This window comes from Schistocerca americana, chromosome X (assembly GCF_021461395.2).
Source record: "Schistocerca americana isolate TAMUIC-IGC-003095 chromosome X, iqSchAmer2.1, whole genome shotgun sequence".
Classification (NCBI taxonomy): domain Eukaryota; kingdom Metazoa; phylum Arthropoda; class Insecta; order Orthoptera; family Acrididae; genus Schistocerca; species Schistocerca americana.
Window position 1 is genome coordinate 766,434,575 of NC_060130.1, and position 15,181 is coordinate 766,449,755.

A 15,181-nucleotide genomic window follows, 5' to 3' on the forward strand; every position below is an offset into this window, starting at 1 on the left:
ATGTTTCAGTTCAACTGCACCCAATTACGTGAGTCTTTCCTTACCTACAGTGACTACTTGAGCAACATAAATGGTATAACCCTCTGTTGGCCCTGGCTTCCACTGATAACACAAATACAAGCTCTCTTTTTAGACTTCCATGACAGTGGGAAGACAGTAGTATTCCTTTGGCCTCCAGTCATGTTGGGATCTTGGGGAATACACTTGTGACCTGGCTCGTCAATGCTGCTACCAGGAAGGGTGCTCTGGAAATAAAAGTGCCAGGATCTGGCGTGCAGACAATATTATATCACTGACTCTTAGTAGTATGGAACAGTGAATGGGGTGTTTCAGCCACAACCAAATAAATTACAGACTGTCAAAGTGTATATGAGTGTGTGGCAGTCTTTTCTTTGTTCATCTTGTCATGAATCCACAATCCTCTGCCACCTCCATGTTGGTTACACCAGTCTGACCCATGGATGCATCCTGTAACAAATTGGCCCATCCATTGCAGTTGAAGGTCGATCCCTGACAGTCACTCATATACGGCTGGAGTGCCCCATCTTAGCTGCTGCAGACTGAGCTTCACGGTTGGCTAAGACACTCCCTGAAGTCCTAGCTGTTAATGTCCAGGCAGAAAATCAGGTTTCAAATTTTATCCGTTGCAGTGGATAGCATACTTTTATCTGAAACATGCATTGTTATGGTCCTGCCAGCTGCCAGATGGGGAAGAGGGTCACCTACTACTGCATTTTTAGCCCCAGGGATCTCAGGCTGCTTGCCCAGATGGAAGGCTGGTTCAACACCTGACATTCCAAGTTCGTTTTAATATTGCCATGAGTCATAATTTCTTTTTTTAAATGTTTTAATGCTCCTCTTATTAGGTAGCTGTCCTGTTGACTCTTAATGTGGTACAGTGACCACGGGAGCCTAGTCGGGTGGGATGCATCTCGCATTGTGTGATAAGCTGTTGAGAGCCTTGAATTGCTCCCAGCAGACATATATTCTACACTATTATCTTTTACCCCCTGACTCATTTAATAATTCATTCTTAGTGCCTCTTGTGTCTGTCCTATAACAGTCGTTGATCCACACCCCCTCTCCTGTTTGCTTGTGGTTTAAAACTCAATGGCCTTCCCTCATCTCCCATGTTTCTAACATACTCATTATGGAGGGACTGATGATCATAACAGTTTGGTCTCTTTAAAACACTATATTCTATCCATCCATCCTGAAGAAATTCTAGTCATAAGTACGCTGCCAGCGACACCGAAGTTAGTGCCCAGTTACTCATTGATGACACTGAAAGTGAAATTGGAGGTAGCAAAGTGAAAGCAGAAATGCCGAACTCAGTTTTCCAGTGTCTTTTCACTAAGCAACATACAGAAGTATTGCCCCAGATTATTTCCTGCACTACTGCAAAGATGAGTGGCAGTTATTAGTATCAGTTATGTTAAGATATAGCTAAAAAGATAAATTTAAACAAGGCTCCTGGGCCCAGTCTAATCCCTGTCAGATTCAGTACTGAATTTACAGCTGTGTTATGTCCCATTTTTAACCATAATATACTCGTAGTGTGTAAACAGAAAACTGTGCCCAGTGATTGGAAGAAAGCACAGGTCACATCCACCAATAGGAAGGGTAGCAGAGTAGCAGAAGTGATCTGAAAAATGAGTCTCCAACGTCTTTGACATCCATCACTTGTAGATTACTTAAACATATTTGGAGCTCAAATGTAATGAGATATCTCAAACAGAATGATGTCTTCTATATGAAGATACTGCTCATGTAATGTCCACTTTTCTCAGCGACATCCTGAAAGCTGTGAGTCAAGGCAATCAGATGGACGCAGTATTACTCTAATGCTTATTAATGTATGTCTTGGCAGGGCAGACATAGCATGTTATCTTCGATAGAGTGTCAACAGAAGTAGAAATAACTTCAACACAGGGAAGTGTTTTGGACAATGTTTGTTCAGACACTATTGATAATAACCTTATAACCTTTACAGATAATGCAGTTACCCATAATGAAATACAATCTGAAAAAAGCTGCACAAATATCCAGTTAAATCTTGATATTATTTCATAGTAGTACAAAGTTTTTAAATTTGATTTAAATTGTCAGAAATTTGTGTTCTTTACAAAATGCAAAAGCAATATCAATGAGTTGCAATTGAAATCAGTCAACTCATACAAATACCTGGGCTAACAGATCTTACGTATGATGGAGTAAGCACATAGGCTAAGTCACAGGTAAATCAAGTGGCAAACTTCAGTTCGTTGTCAGGATACTGTGGAAATGCAGTTAATTTACAAAGCAGATAGATTACAAATCACTTTGTGTCCTATCTTACAATATAACGTAAGTGTGTGGAAACCATACTAAGTAAGTCTAACAGGGAATCTTAAACAATATGAAGAATGGTGGCACAAAGCATACGGATTTATTAGACCAATGGGGGAGAGTCACTGAAACACTGAGAAACCTGAACTGTCAAATGCTGGAAGATAATAGCAATTATTGTATGAAAGCCTGCTTGCAAAGTTTCAAGAATATGTAGTATTACATGAACAATCGAGAGAGATTCTTCAGTTTCCTACATATTACTCCCTGAGGGATTGTGAAGATAAGGTTAGACTTATTAGAGCATACACAGAGGTATTTAAGCTATCATTATTGCCACATTGCATACATAATTGGAATGAGGAAACAACCCAAACATGTGGCACGATTCTAAGTATGCTCTGCCCGGCACTTCACAGTGGCATGCAGAGTGGGGATGTAGATATAGATGGTGAAATGGTCAGACCCTGACAAGGAATGTGGCTAAGGTTTTTAATACCTGAGTGCCTCTCTGAAATGCTAAGGTGAGTTGTGTCCCTCCAGCACATCCTCCATTCTCACAATCCCTCCAGCCTAACCCTGCAATAGTCTCCTTCCTGAGTGACGCCATTACCACTCCCTTCTCATTTCTTGTCCCTCATCTCACTTCTTTGCCCTATACTTTTTATCTTCAGTTATTTTCCACCCCATTGCTCTTCTGGCATGACATCTGCCTACGTAGTTTTGGTATTGTTGCAAGGGGTAACCGTATTATACCACTGAGTCTGTTATCCATCTCCCCCCTGAAATAGTTTTACTTAGCACATTCCCTGGTTGTTTCATAAGGATTGCTTTTAGTTTGTATCTATACATTCTTGCATGTCAAATGCAGCTTTCAGAACACTTTCTGCTCAGCATGTCATTTTGCTGCAGTTTATTTTGTAGAAAATATCAAATTGACCTGCAGAAAGTTATAGATTTTGGTGACTTATTTGCAGATCAGCTACCAGAAGAAAAGACGAGGTTGGAATTTAATGTCCTTAATTTTGGTCAGTAGAGGGGGAGGGGATTTGGAGGGGGGGGGGGGGGGGGGGAGGGAGGTTGCTAGGTAATTTGATTTGAACAATAGTGGGAAACAGAATCAACCAGTTGTTGCTTAGAGATGACATTTTGTCCTTGATATGTAACCATTTTCTAATTTTTTCAGTTCATCCAAAGTGTTGCTGGTTTTTATAATTACTGCTTTCTTGCTTTCTCTGTTTCAAATTTGCAACATGCTATTAGATAATGGAATTTCATAAGCCATTGACCTCATATGTATTTACATCTGTATGTTATTACTTTTTATGCTTAATTATGGTTTAGAGTTTGAGGATGAAGTAGTAGATAATTTTTATCTCTGTCACATTAGTGTATTACCGAAATATAACCTGCCATGTGATTAATTTCAGGGCACTGTCTGCTGCAAACTTTTCGCCATAGGCCTCTAATAGAAGTAATCAAGCCATGTCCATTGTGTAGAGCAAATGTAAGTAAATGTGATTTTTGGTAAGATATAGTTAAAGACTAGAGATTTCCAAGACCCATCAGCATGTAGCAGTAGGCAAAATGTAGTGTTTGTGAAGGACCCCCCTCTCTCTCTCTCTCTCTCTCTCTCTCTCTCTCTCTCTGTGTGTGTGTGTGTGTGTGTGTGTGTGTGTGTGTGTGTGTGTGTGTGAGTGATGAAAAAGTGACAAATGTTACCAGTTAGAATGGCGTTACAGAGCCGACACAGTCAATAAAACTTAATGACCATACACACTGCCAAATTCAAAGAAAAAAAAACCCTTAAGACTTTTTCCCATTTCAGTATTCTCTATTGCTTCATTGCATTCCCCCCATTTTCTCACATGAATCAAAAATGTCTGATCAGAATGAAACATCTCATTATTATTCAGATTATCTGTAGTTACAAAAGTAACTTTTTGTATGCCTTAAGTTAGCAATTACCACTGAATGTTACAACATAGCATTTGCAACCACCATGTATGTTACACTGCTGTTACGCCAGTCATTAGAGGAGGATTGTTAGACATTATGACTTTAATTTATGCATTTCACATATTACAGTTCACTGCCTGTGTTTGCTCACTTTAAGTTTGACAGTTGGGTGGCCAAAGCTGCGGTTAATAAGTAGCACTGGTCCTTTAATAATATGAACTTTTTGCATACTTCAGGGGTCATTATTTTTGCATTATTACATTTGTAGAACATTGATATTACAGAGTTTGTGGTTCTAGGCTTTGATTGTGAGATACATAGAAACCTGTATCAAACCACCAAGCTTGAAAGTGAGATATGTTCTGAGGAAGTGAATTCATTTATAGACAAAAAACTTTATCATTGTGTAACCTCTGGGCCACTTTTTACACCCTATTGGCCTGGGCTTACTCAGGCATTTGAGGCTATATTTCAGAGTTTGAATTACCTAGCTGCTTGTGATGTTATTGTATATGTAAACTCTGAAGATGTGAGAATTCCCAGTGTCTCGATAGATTGTCAGTGAATATACAGTCTACCAGTACCAGATAGTTAGACCTGAGGAGGTTATCTTAAAAATGTAATGACTGAATTTAAAGATCTGTTTCCTCTCTATCTTTCTCACTATTAAAGAAGGAAGTAAAAGTTTTCAGTGAATGTGATATTTTTGTATTCATAAGGGACTTTGAAGGGCTTTTCAAAATGTAAAATAAGTGATGTTTAACAGAATAGTGCATTTTTTATTGACAACCACTGGACTGTGGGTGGTAATATGCATGTTTAGGCACACAACAGTGTTTTTGGTGCTCCCACTGGAGTATGGAGCCATGTGCAAGCAGACTGTCTCAGATGCTCATTCAAGTGACTCAAAGGAGGGATGTCATATTTAGTACTTTCGATTCTTTGCAACCTACTGCAATTCACCTCCAGCCAGTGTTGGTAAGTCAAATATGATCATAGAAAACTACTGAACAACCAAGTGTCCCCCCCCCCCCCCCCCCCAAGTGTAAAACAATCAGCACAAAGTATGTTAAAATCATCATAATTATCTGAAATTCTAATTCTATTAATGATAGAATTAAAAGTATGTTCGAAGTTCATTCGTTCATTAGTATAGAGATCTATTTTTGTTAGTGTATCCCTGTATCTCTTACTTCATTTGTTAAAACAAAAGGGGGGAGGGGGGAGTGTTTCAGTACACTGTGCTGTTTTATTGACCAATGCTGACAACAGATGTTGATATCTAGCTTGCTTCCCTCACTACTCTTCATTTCAGTAAAAAGGTTAGGGAAAGTATAAAGAGTTGTAAAGAGACATTAAAGCTTCTAGTGTGGCTAAAACATAATGTGCCAATAGAGGTGGCACTTTCAGCCAACAAGCACACCTGTGCTTAGTGACTAAAATTCATGCACAAGTGATAATTCGTATAATGAGTAAATGTGAAGGTAGTGTAATTGCATGGTAAGTTTTCTGTACCATTTCACATGTTGCTACAGCCGTTATTGTGCACAGAATAGTTGTTACAGTATCTGCCTACAGCTAGGTGAATGTAGCCTTAGTCTACTTGCCATCACAAGAACTTGTCATTAGGAACACTCTTTACGACATATCAGAGAACTGCCTAACATTTCCTTCTCTTGGCTAATCATAATAGGCATAATGTTCCATTGGGCATTTTATGTGAATATGAATTAATTCAGGATCTGATGCCCTTTTAATAAAAATGGTGAAACATTTCAGCACTGCGGTGAGGTTATTATCCAACACTGACATACTGTTCTTCTATTGCAAGCATTGTTTCTGTGAGAAATCTCTGTAAATCTATGAGTAGCTCTGCATACGTATGAATCCTGATGTACATGGGGAGCTATAGAACTGTATCCTCAATGGAATCAGTGGGATAATGTGTGGCTAAGTAGCTAAGTTTCATCACAGTCTTGGCAGGTGAATATTGCCACTCAAAAGTGAGCATCATCAAGTACCCTCAGGATAACAGCAAATAATCTGTAACAGTTTGGGCAAGAGTGGTTGCCAGATACACAACTGAACTGGGCAAAAAAGATTCTTGTAAGAGTTCAAAGTCTTGACCAGTTGAGCCATTATATTCAGAACTGTATGGAAAGCCATCATGTGTGTTACAATCCACATGGAAGGTCATTGATGGCTTTTACTCTGAGGAATGTCTCATGAATGTGAAACTATTGCCTGGACTGAGTCTGGCATGGAAAGGACATATCCTGCAACCCACTGATTTAGCCAAGCTTCAACATACTAGTCAGGGGCCACTTGAAAGAAGCTCCTGTGAAAGTATTTAGGCCACTATGCTTCCATTGTAGAAAAACTTAGGTCAATGGTCATTACTTGGGATCCATTCCATGCCAGGTGGACTCATAAGACTATTCGAAAATGAGTAAATTTTATTAATACATGTTGGGCCAGTAGCCTAATAGTTTCTGAGGAATCGAAAAATTGTTGAATTCAATCCATTACAAATATACTAGACCCAGGCACCAGTATCTAGTGCATTCATAATCTTGTGGGCAACAAAACAAGTGGGGTTTCATAAGATTGTTGTTTTCAGAATATGTGTTGATTCCTAAAAAGATGATGTTTGTGTTCTGGGTAGGTTTTAATACCAAGCTACAAAAGCCTGCTATAAATTGATACCAGCTTGTTTGTCAACTAACTATTTTGGCAATGCTTTTGTCATAGTGAAGTTCTCTTTGGTTTTGGAGCAACTTTCTAGCACACCTTTTGGAACTTTGGCGAACCTTTCCCATCCGTCACAACTTTGGTTGACACATACTTGTCTAAGATGTATTGTACAATATTATTGAACTTCGCCCATTTATACTCAAGATTTTCTGTCTCAGAGTTGGAGATTGGTGTTATATGCTCAGGTAATCTAAAATATGTTTCTTGTTTCACTTCCTAAGGAGAAATATCGTCCTATATCCTCCTACATTTCTTAACATTCTTATTGATACCTGTCATCAATGATGCAATTACATCCTTATGATTACAGATTCCCTGCTCTATGTTAAGTGAACTGAATGGTATCGACCTGTTTGTAATTAGATTATTCCAGGCATTACCCTTGCGAGTCAGTTCTTGACTAGCTACTCAAGTTCATTTAAGGTGTTTAGAACAAAACCACCCAATCTCTGTTCCTACCACTTCTAGTCATTTGCAGCTTCCAGTCAATAACCAGTAAGTTGCAATATTACCCCTAAAATATAACATGATCAGGTAACTTACACACAATCTTCTCCAAGTTTTCTCTTAAATGCTCTGCCGCTGTGGCCCTAGAGGCAGGAAGTCTATAAAAGCACCCAGTTACCACTCACAGTGCACCTTTAATGCTCATTTTCACCAAACTTACTTTACGTCATTTTATTTCTGGCTATAAACATGCATCCACTACTGATGTCTGGTGTTTCGTTGCTGTAGACACTCCTAGCAGAATTCAAAATTTCGTTGGTATTCAGTTCTGATTTCAGGTAATTTTATTTTCTTATGGTGATGTGCATGTAAGAATCAGACGGTGTGATGCATACTGTGCAAAGAGAGATGAAAAATACTTTCCATTGTCACCAGTGTGGTCTCTGTCCCACTCCTCATCCTCTAGCCGTTGCCTACCCTGATAACTGGCAACCCCAGGGTGAGCAATATACTGGGCTGCTGTTTCTACTTCTGACTCTCACTGGTATAATTTATATGGAAAATCATAGCTGTCACTTTTTAGTGTAAGACTTTTGTTTGCTTTATGCCATGCATAATGGACACTATAGTGGCTAAGTAACCTCGCCATACCTAAACTAACACAAAAGTCAGTGCTAAATATTCTATGTGCATGCCAAAGTGTGTGGTGCTGGCAGACACGGTAGAATGATGCTAATGGCTGGAACATCATGTGGTACAGTGCAGCTTGCCACTGCGCATCACCCCACCAACTACCTTCTTATGTGCGCACCACTATAGTACTATGTTAGTGTTATTACCTTTATAAATGAGTTTCGTTCTGGGTGCTTTCTGTTCATGGTGCTGCATTTAACTGGTGCTACATGAAAATTTTCTTTCTCTAATCGGGAATTACTAATGCTAACCTCTATAGTTAATAGGGCTGATATTTGCCCCTCTCCATAGCCCGTATGTGTAGAGCATTCTGAGCCTCCCCTCTCCTCCTCCCTCCCTTCCTAAGATTTAAGCCCTCCACCCAGCTCCGAACCAGGAGACTACAATCAGTTCTGAGAATCCACTCTTTCCACCCCTCCCCAAGGGCCTCACAACTCTTTTGTGAGTGTGAATAAGTGTGTGGTGAGTATGGGGTCCCAAATCGTTGTAGTACTACTTCCTTACTTGACTTCCTGACTTGATCTGTAGGACAGGTTCATTGTTGATAACCTTGCCTGTTTGTATGAAATCTATTATAGATTTTCCAATTTTGTTTATTTTACACCACTTACTTCAGTTAACTCATGTTTGAACCCAACACCTGGGTTTGACCTGCACCTTTTCAGATTTTTTTGTACAGAGGTGTGTGTTGTGAGGGAAGATCACCCGGTACACAGTGGGGTTACCAATCCACATGCTTGGTCATAAGATGCCCATATGTTGGTGGCCCTCTGGCTGCACAGGCAATGCACTGTTGATGCGCGAGCTGTTACCTTGCCATGCAGGTAGCACAAGGGTGGGACCATGCCAGTATTTGCTCTTTAACAGTCATGGGAAATCATGCAGCAATTACACTCAAGCCTGTTAGTGCATCTGATTAGTGCTCAGTGTGCTTCATCATTGATACGTTGGTATATAAATTGGGTTCCTATCCAGCTCACCCCCCTGTCTCGCAGCTAGTACAGTATACAATATGCTTTATTGGCAGGTTTTAGTTTAGCCATCAGGGTGCTGAATACCTTGCTTCATCCCCTGCGGGTCCAGGGGTTAGAATAGGCCCTGGGTATTCCTGCCTGTCGTACGAGGCGACTAAAAGGAGTTTCACACATTTCGGCCTTTATGTGATGGTTCCCTGCAGGGTTTGACCTCCATTCTTCAAAATTTCCATGAAGAGCGAGCCAATTGGGGAAGGGTGCCTTAAAAGGTGCATCATGTCCATTGTGCATTGAGATCTTTAGCCCACTTGCTCGTCGCCGCATTGCAGTCCTGCCCATTCTCCATCTCTTGGGACACCTTCCTGGGTGCGTTTTCCACAATGCACTATGCAGTGTTGATTTATGCATTGACGATGAACATGGACTTCTTTGCACCTGATATCCAGCACAGTAGCCAGTCCGTTGTGGCGGGGCTGCCATGTACCCTGTTGGTTGTAGCCCCCTGACCACACAGGGATTGCTCTGCTGATGCCTGGCCACACCATGGGAGGAACGTGAGGCTAAAGATGGCAGTAGATCTTATTCGCCCTGGTACCTTGTATGTTCGAGAGCTGATGGGGAATCTTTCATGACTATGAAGCCTCAGTTTTTTGTTCAGCATTTAGAGGACAAGTTCGTGGAGGTGGAGGGCTTGCCCAAAATTAGATCTGAGTCAGTCTTGATCAAAATAGCATCCTCTGCCCAGTCGTGGGAGTTACTCGCTTGTGACAAGCTGGGGGATGTTTCTGTAACCATCACACCCAATAAGAGCTTAAATATGGTCCAGGGTATCATATTTCACAGAGACCTTCTTTTGCAGTCTGATGATGAGCTGCGCGCTAATTTAGAGCGGCAAGGTGCTCATTTTATCCAGCGCGTCCATCGGGGTTCCAAGGGATAATCGGGTTGCCACTGGTGCTTTCATCTTGGCCTTTGAGAGTGATACATTGCCCGAGAAGGTCAAGGTGATGGTCTGCCGGTGTGATGTAAAGAACTATATCTCTCCCCCGATGCAGTGCTTTAAGTGCTGGAAGTTCAGCCATATGTCTTCCCGCTGTACTTAAAGCATTACATGTCGAGATTGCGGACGCCCATCATCTCCCAATACTCCATGTGCCCCGCCTCCCGTCTGAGTCAACTCCAGAGAGCACCATTCGACTTGCTCGCCTGACTGCAGGATTCTCCAGAAGGAAAGGAAAATCATGGAGTACAAGACCCTGGACCGACTGACCTTCAATGAGGCTAAGAGAAAATTTGAACACCTGCATCCTGTGTGTATGACATCATCTTACGCCGCCACTACAACAGTTCTGGCACCATCAGCTCTGCCAACCCAGGTCACCTCTCAGAGCCTGAAGACTACACCTGCCCCCTTGATGGGGGGGGGGGGGGGGGGGGAGGATTTCCCTTCCTGTTGCTCCTGCACCACCAACTTTGGGAGCAACAACCCCCCAACCACTGGGGACGTCTGTCCCCACTTCTAAGCCAAAGAAGCTTAAGTCTTCTTTGGTTTCTCTTGCTAGGAAGGGGTCCCTTGGGTCACTCCCTTCCCAGGTTTCGTGTAGTGGGAAAGATGACACCCGCCAATGGCTGAAGAGCCCAAAAGCAGCTGGTCATAGGGCTTCACGCTCATCCGCAGTCCCGGAGACCGAGCCAGTGAAGTTCTCCCAGCCAGGCAAACCCAAGGAGCAGCAAGAGAAATCCAAAAAGAAGACCCCTAAGACCAAGGAAATTGCGGTGCCACCCACACCACCACTACCTACAAGCTCTGCACCCCCTGCGGGTTCGGGGGAAGAATAGGCCCGCGGTATTCCTGCCTGTCGTAAGAGGCGACTAAAAGGAGTCTCAAACGTTTCGGCCTTCTGTGATGGTCCCCTCTTGGGTTTGACCTCCTTTTATTTCCAAATTTCCGTTCTTAGTGCGTGCCATTTGGGGAAGGACACCTTACGTGGTGTTTTTCTATTGGTCCATCATGCTCCACCATCTTGCATGTTACCTATTGTCGTGTGGGGGGGGACTACGCCCAACATCTTCTGGGTTGTCTCCTTCTCGCCTTGTGCGCACTCTTCTTCTTAGCGCCTACGACAACTGTGGACCCTTTCAACACCTAAAATCCAGCACGGTAGCCAGTCCGTTGTGGTGGGGTCGTCATGTACCCTCTTGGTGGTAGCCCCCTGTCCACGCAGGGATCGCACTACAGATGCCAGAGCTGTTTCCTCCCCATGCATGCCAAGGAGTATGTGCCCATCTTGTCTGGGGCACGGGGACTCCAGGCAACGGGATATCGGCCAGGTACCCGTTGCTTTGGCTGGGTGGCGCCCTTGGGGAGAGCCCTCGTTCGGAGTAGGTGGCATCTGGGCGGATGTGGCGCAATGAAGCGCAATAAATCACACCAAGCTGGTGGTCGCACGGCCGCCAGCGTCTCTAAGCGTGGTAGAGTCGACTTTGATGCTGCACAATATGACCCTCAGTCGTTCCCCTCGTTGGCTGCGCCATGGGAGGGACGCCGATCTAGTGCCAAGCGGGAGCCTTACGTACCGCAATATCTTGTCTGCAGCAGGACTGATGGTGACTCCTTTCTTATGACGAAGCCTCTGTTTTTTGTGGAACACCAGGAGGATAAATTTGGGGAAGTGGCGGTGTTGTCTAAAATGAGGAATGGTCCATCCTCCTCAAGACGTCCACCCCAGCCCAGTCACGAGCGTTGCTCTTGTGCGATAAGCTGGGTGACGTCCCTGTTACCGTCACTCCCCACAGTAGCTTAAATATGGTCGAGGGGATTATTTATCATCGTGACCTCTTGTTACAATCCAATGACGAGCTGAGAGCCGACTTGGAACGACGTGGCGTCCATTTTGTCCGTCGTATGCATAGAGGGCCCAAGGCTAACAGGGTGGCCACCGGTGCCTTTATCTTGGCCTTCGAGGGTGATGTCTTGCCTGAGAAGGTCAAGGTAATGGTTTACCGTTGCGACGTGAAGCCATACGTCCCTCCCCCGATGCGGTGCTTCCAGTGCTGGAAGTTTGGGCATATGTCCTCCCGTTGCCCATCCAGCGCTACATGTCGAGATTGCGGATGCCCCTCTCATCCCGATTCTCCATGTGCGCCCCCGCCTGTATGTGTCAACTGTGGGGAGCACCACTCTCCATGCTCGCCGGATTGCCCCGTTCTTCATAAGGAGCGGAAGATCATGGAATTTAAGACCCTGGACCGGCTTACTTATCGAGAGGCAAAACTGAAATATGAAAGGTTGTATCCTGCTTCCCTTCGACCATCTTATGCTGCAGCCACGTTATCGTCGCCCACGCGAGCGACGGTTGTCGCCTCATCTGTGCCGCCTTCAGTGGGCCCTCGGGGCCGTGTATCTCTGTCTGCCCCCCTCGTGCCTGGGGGCAAGCCTTCCTCTGTTGACCCCTTAGCAGTTGGGGGCAAACCCTCTTCTGTCGCTCCCCCCAAGCTTACTTCGGGAGTGACATCTGCTCCACAACCGGGAGGCTCGATTCCTCCCCCTCCTTCTCCAGCGGCGTTGCCTCCGCCGGTTCCTCTCTCGCGGAAGGGGTCCCTCGGGGCTCTCCCTTCCTCCGTTTCTTCTCCTTCCCAGCCAGATGTCAGCCAGTGGCTGAAGGTTCCGCCACCTGCTGATCGTAGGGCTTCTGCGTCGTCGTCAGCCTCCGACGCTCCTTCCGAGAAGCTCTCCTAGCCCTCTCACCCTAAGGGCAGACGCGAGAAGAAGGAACGGAATGTGTCCAAGAAGAAGGACGTTCCGGCGGTTTCAGCACCGCCTGCTGTACATAGTCCTGGCTCCGGGGATGAGGTGGAGATCCTCGCCTCTGCCGCGGATCTCGCCCTCACGGAACCCTTGGGGGCCTCTCCTATGGACTCAGCTGACTCTCCCCCGGTGGTGGCAGTTGGCTCTGAAGCGCTGTCTGCCTCTTAGTCGCATTCACGCCCTCCCAGTCCCTTCCTGCTTCCATTCTCCAATGGAACTGCGGCGGTTATTTCCGCCACCTGCCTGAGCTCCAAATGCTTCTGCGTGATTCCCCTGTTCTCTGCATTGCTGTGCAGGAAACCTGGTTTCCTGCACAGCGGACCCCCGCCCTTCGTGGTTATCGGGGATACTATAAGAACCGTGCTGCTGTCAACGAGCGTCAGGTGGAGTTTGCCTCTTTGTTCACCACTCTGTCTGTAGCTCGCCAATACCCCTTCAGACGCCTTTAGAGGCCGTTGCTGCCAGGGTTGAGCTCTCGCCAGCTATTACTATTTGCTCTGTTTACATTCCTCCAGATGGGGAGCTCCCCCGACATGTCTTGGCTGCGCTGCTGGCTCAACTCCCGCCACCGTTGCTGCTTCTGGGCGATTTCAATGCCCATAACCCTCTATGGGGTGGGACTGTCTCAGATGACCGCGGTCGGGCCGTGGAGCATTTGTTGGCTCAGCTCGACCTTAGCCTCTTGAACACCATAGATCTCTCTATTTGCAGCCCTGGACTTGTCCCATCCCTCCACTGGAGAGTGCATCCTGACCTGTGTGGTAGTGACCATTTTCCCATCTATTTGTCACTACCCCAGTGTCATTCTTCTGGGCGCCTGCCCCGCTGGGCTCTCCACAGGGCTGACTGGCCAGCTTTTACTTCCGCTGCAACCATTGAGTCTCCCCCACAGGGTGACATTGACGAGGTGGTCCGTGTTTTAACCACATCCATCATTTCAGCGGCCGAGGCTTCCATCCCCCGTTCTTCTGGCCTCCCTCGGAGGAAGGCTGTCCCCTGGTGGTCGCCGGAGATTGCTGAGGCTATTCGCGACCGTAGGCGGGCTCTCAAGCGTCATAGGTGGCACCCGTCTCTGGAGACCCTCATCGCCTTTAAGAGGCTCCGTGCCTTGGCCCGTCGTCTTATTGCACGGCGTAAGCAGGAGTGCTGGGAGAGGTACGTCTCATCCCTGGGCTCCCGTGTCTCCCCCTCGCTCGTGTGGTCCCGGATCCGGCGGATTTATGGATCCCAGACCCCTATGGGTGTCCCTGGGCTCTCCTTGGACGGCGCTGTCTGCACGGACGCTGCCGCCATTGCTGAACCGCTAGCCGCGCACTTTGCTCAGAGCTCTGCGACTGCATCCTATCCCCCCGCCTTTCGCTCTCTAAAGGAGCGAGCCGAGCGGACGCCGTTCTCATTCCACACGCGTCATTCTGAACAATACAACGCTCCTTTCAGCGAGAGGGAATTCCTCGCTGCCCTCGCCGATTGCCCTGATACAGCACCAGGACCGGACTGCATCCACGCACAGATGCTGAAGCATCTCTCCAGGGACTGCCAGAGACACATTCTCGCGATATTTAATCGCATTTGGAGCGAAGGCGTGTTCCCGTCGCAATGGCGGGAGGGTGTTATTGTCCCCATCTTGAAACCCGGTGCGGACCCACTGGCGGTGGACAGCTATCGTCCCATTACCCTCACCAACGTTTTGTGCAAATTGCTCGAACGTATGGTGGGGCGGCGTTTGTGTTGGGTCCTTGAGTCGCGCGGTCTCCTCGCTCCATCCCAGGGTGGCTTCCGTCGGGGCCGGTCTGCAGTGGACAATTTGGTGCGGCTGGAATCTGCTGTCCGTACGGCCTTTGCCCGACATCAGCACCTCGTTGCTGTATTTTTCGATCTGCAGAAGACGTATGACACCACATGGAGGCATCACATCCTCGCCACGTTGCATGAGTGGGGTCTTCGTGGTCGGCTCCCGGCTTTTCTTCAAAGCTTTTTATTGCGCCGCTCTTTCCGGGTGCAAGTCGGTGCCACCTCTAGTTCCTCTTATATACAGGAAAATGGGGTCCCGCAGGGCTCGGTGTTGAACGTCTTGTTATTTCTAGTGGCCATTAATGGTCTGGCTGCAGCAGTGGGGTCGTTGGTGTCTCCTTCTTTGTATGCCGACGACTTCTGCATCTCATTTAGCTCCACGACTACGGGAGTCACCGAACGCAGGCTGCAGGTGGCCGTTCGCAAG

The 15,181-nt window shown here is 46.0% G+C and overlaps 1 protein-coding gene across 1 annotated transcript in view; it reads left to right on the forward strand.

The window, feature by feature from the left end:
• LOC124556587 (E3 ubiquitin-protein ligase RNF170) overlaps positions 1–15,181 on the forward strand; it is a 129,568-nt gene that overhangs the window by 63,459 nt on the left and 50,928 nt on the right. The window contains exon 4 of the mRNA XM_047130556.1: positions 3,759–3,835. Coding sequence (XP_046986512.1) covers positions 3,759–3,835 — 77 coding nt within the window. The remainder of the gene's footprint in view (positions 1–3,758; positions 3,836–15,181) is intronic.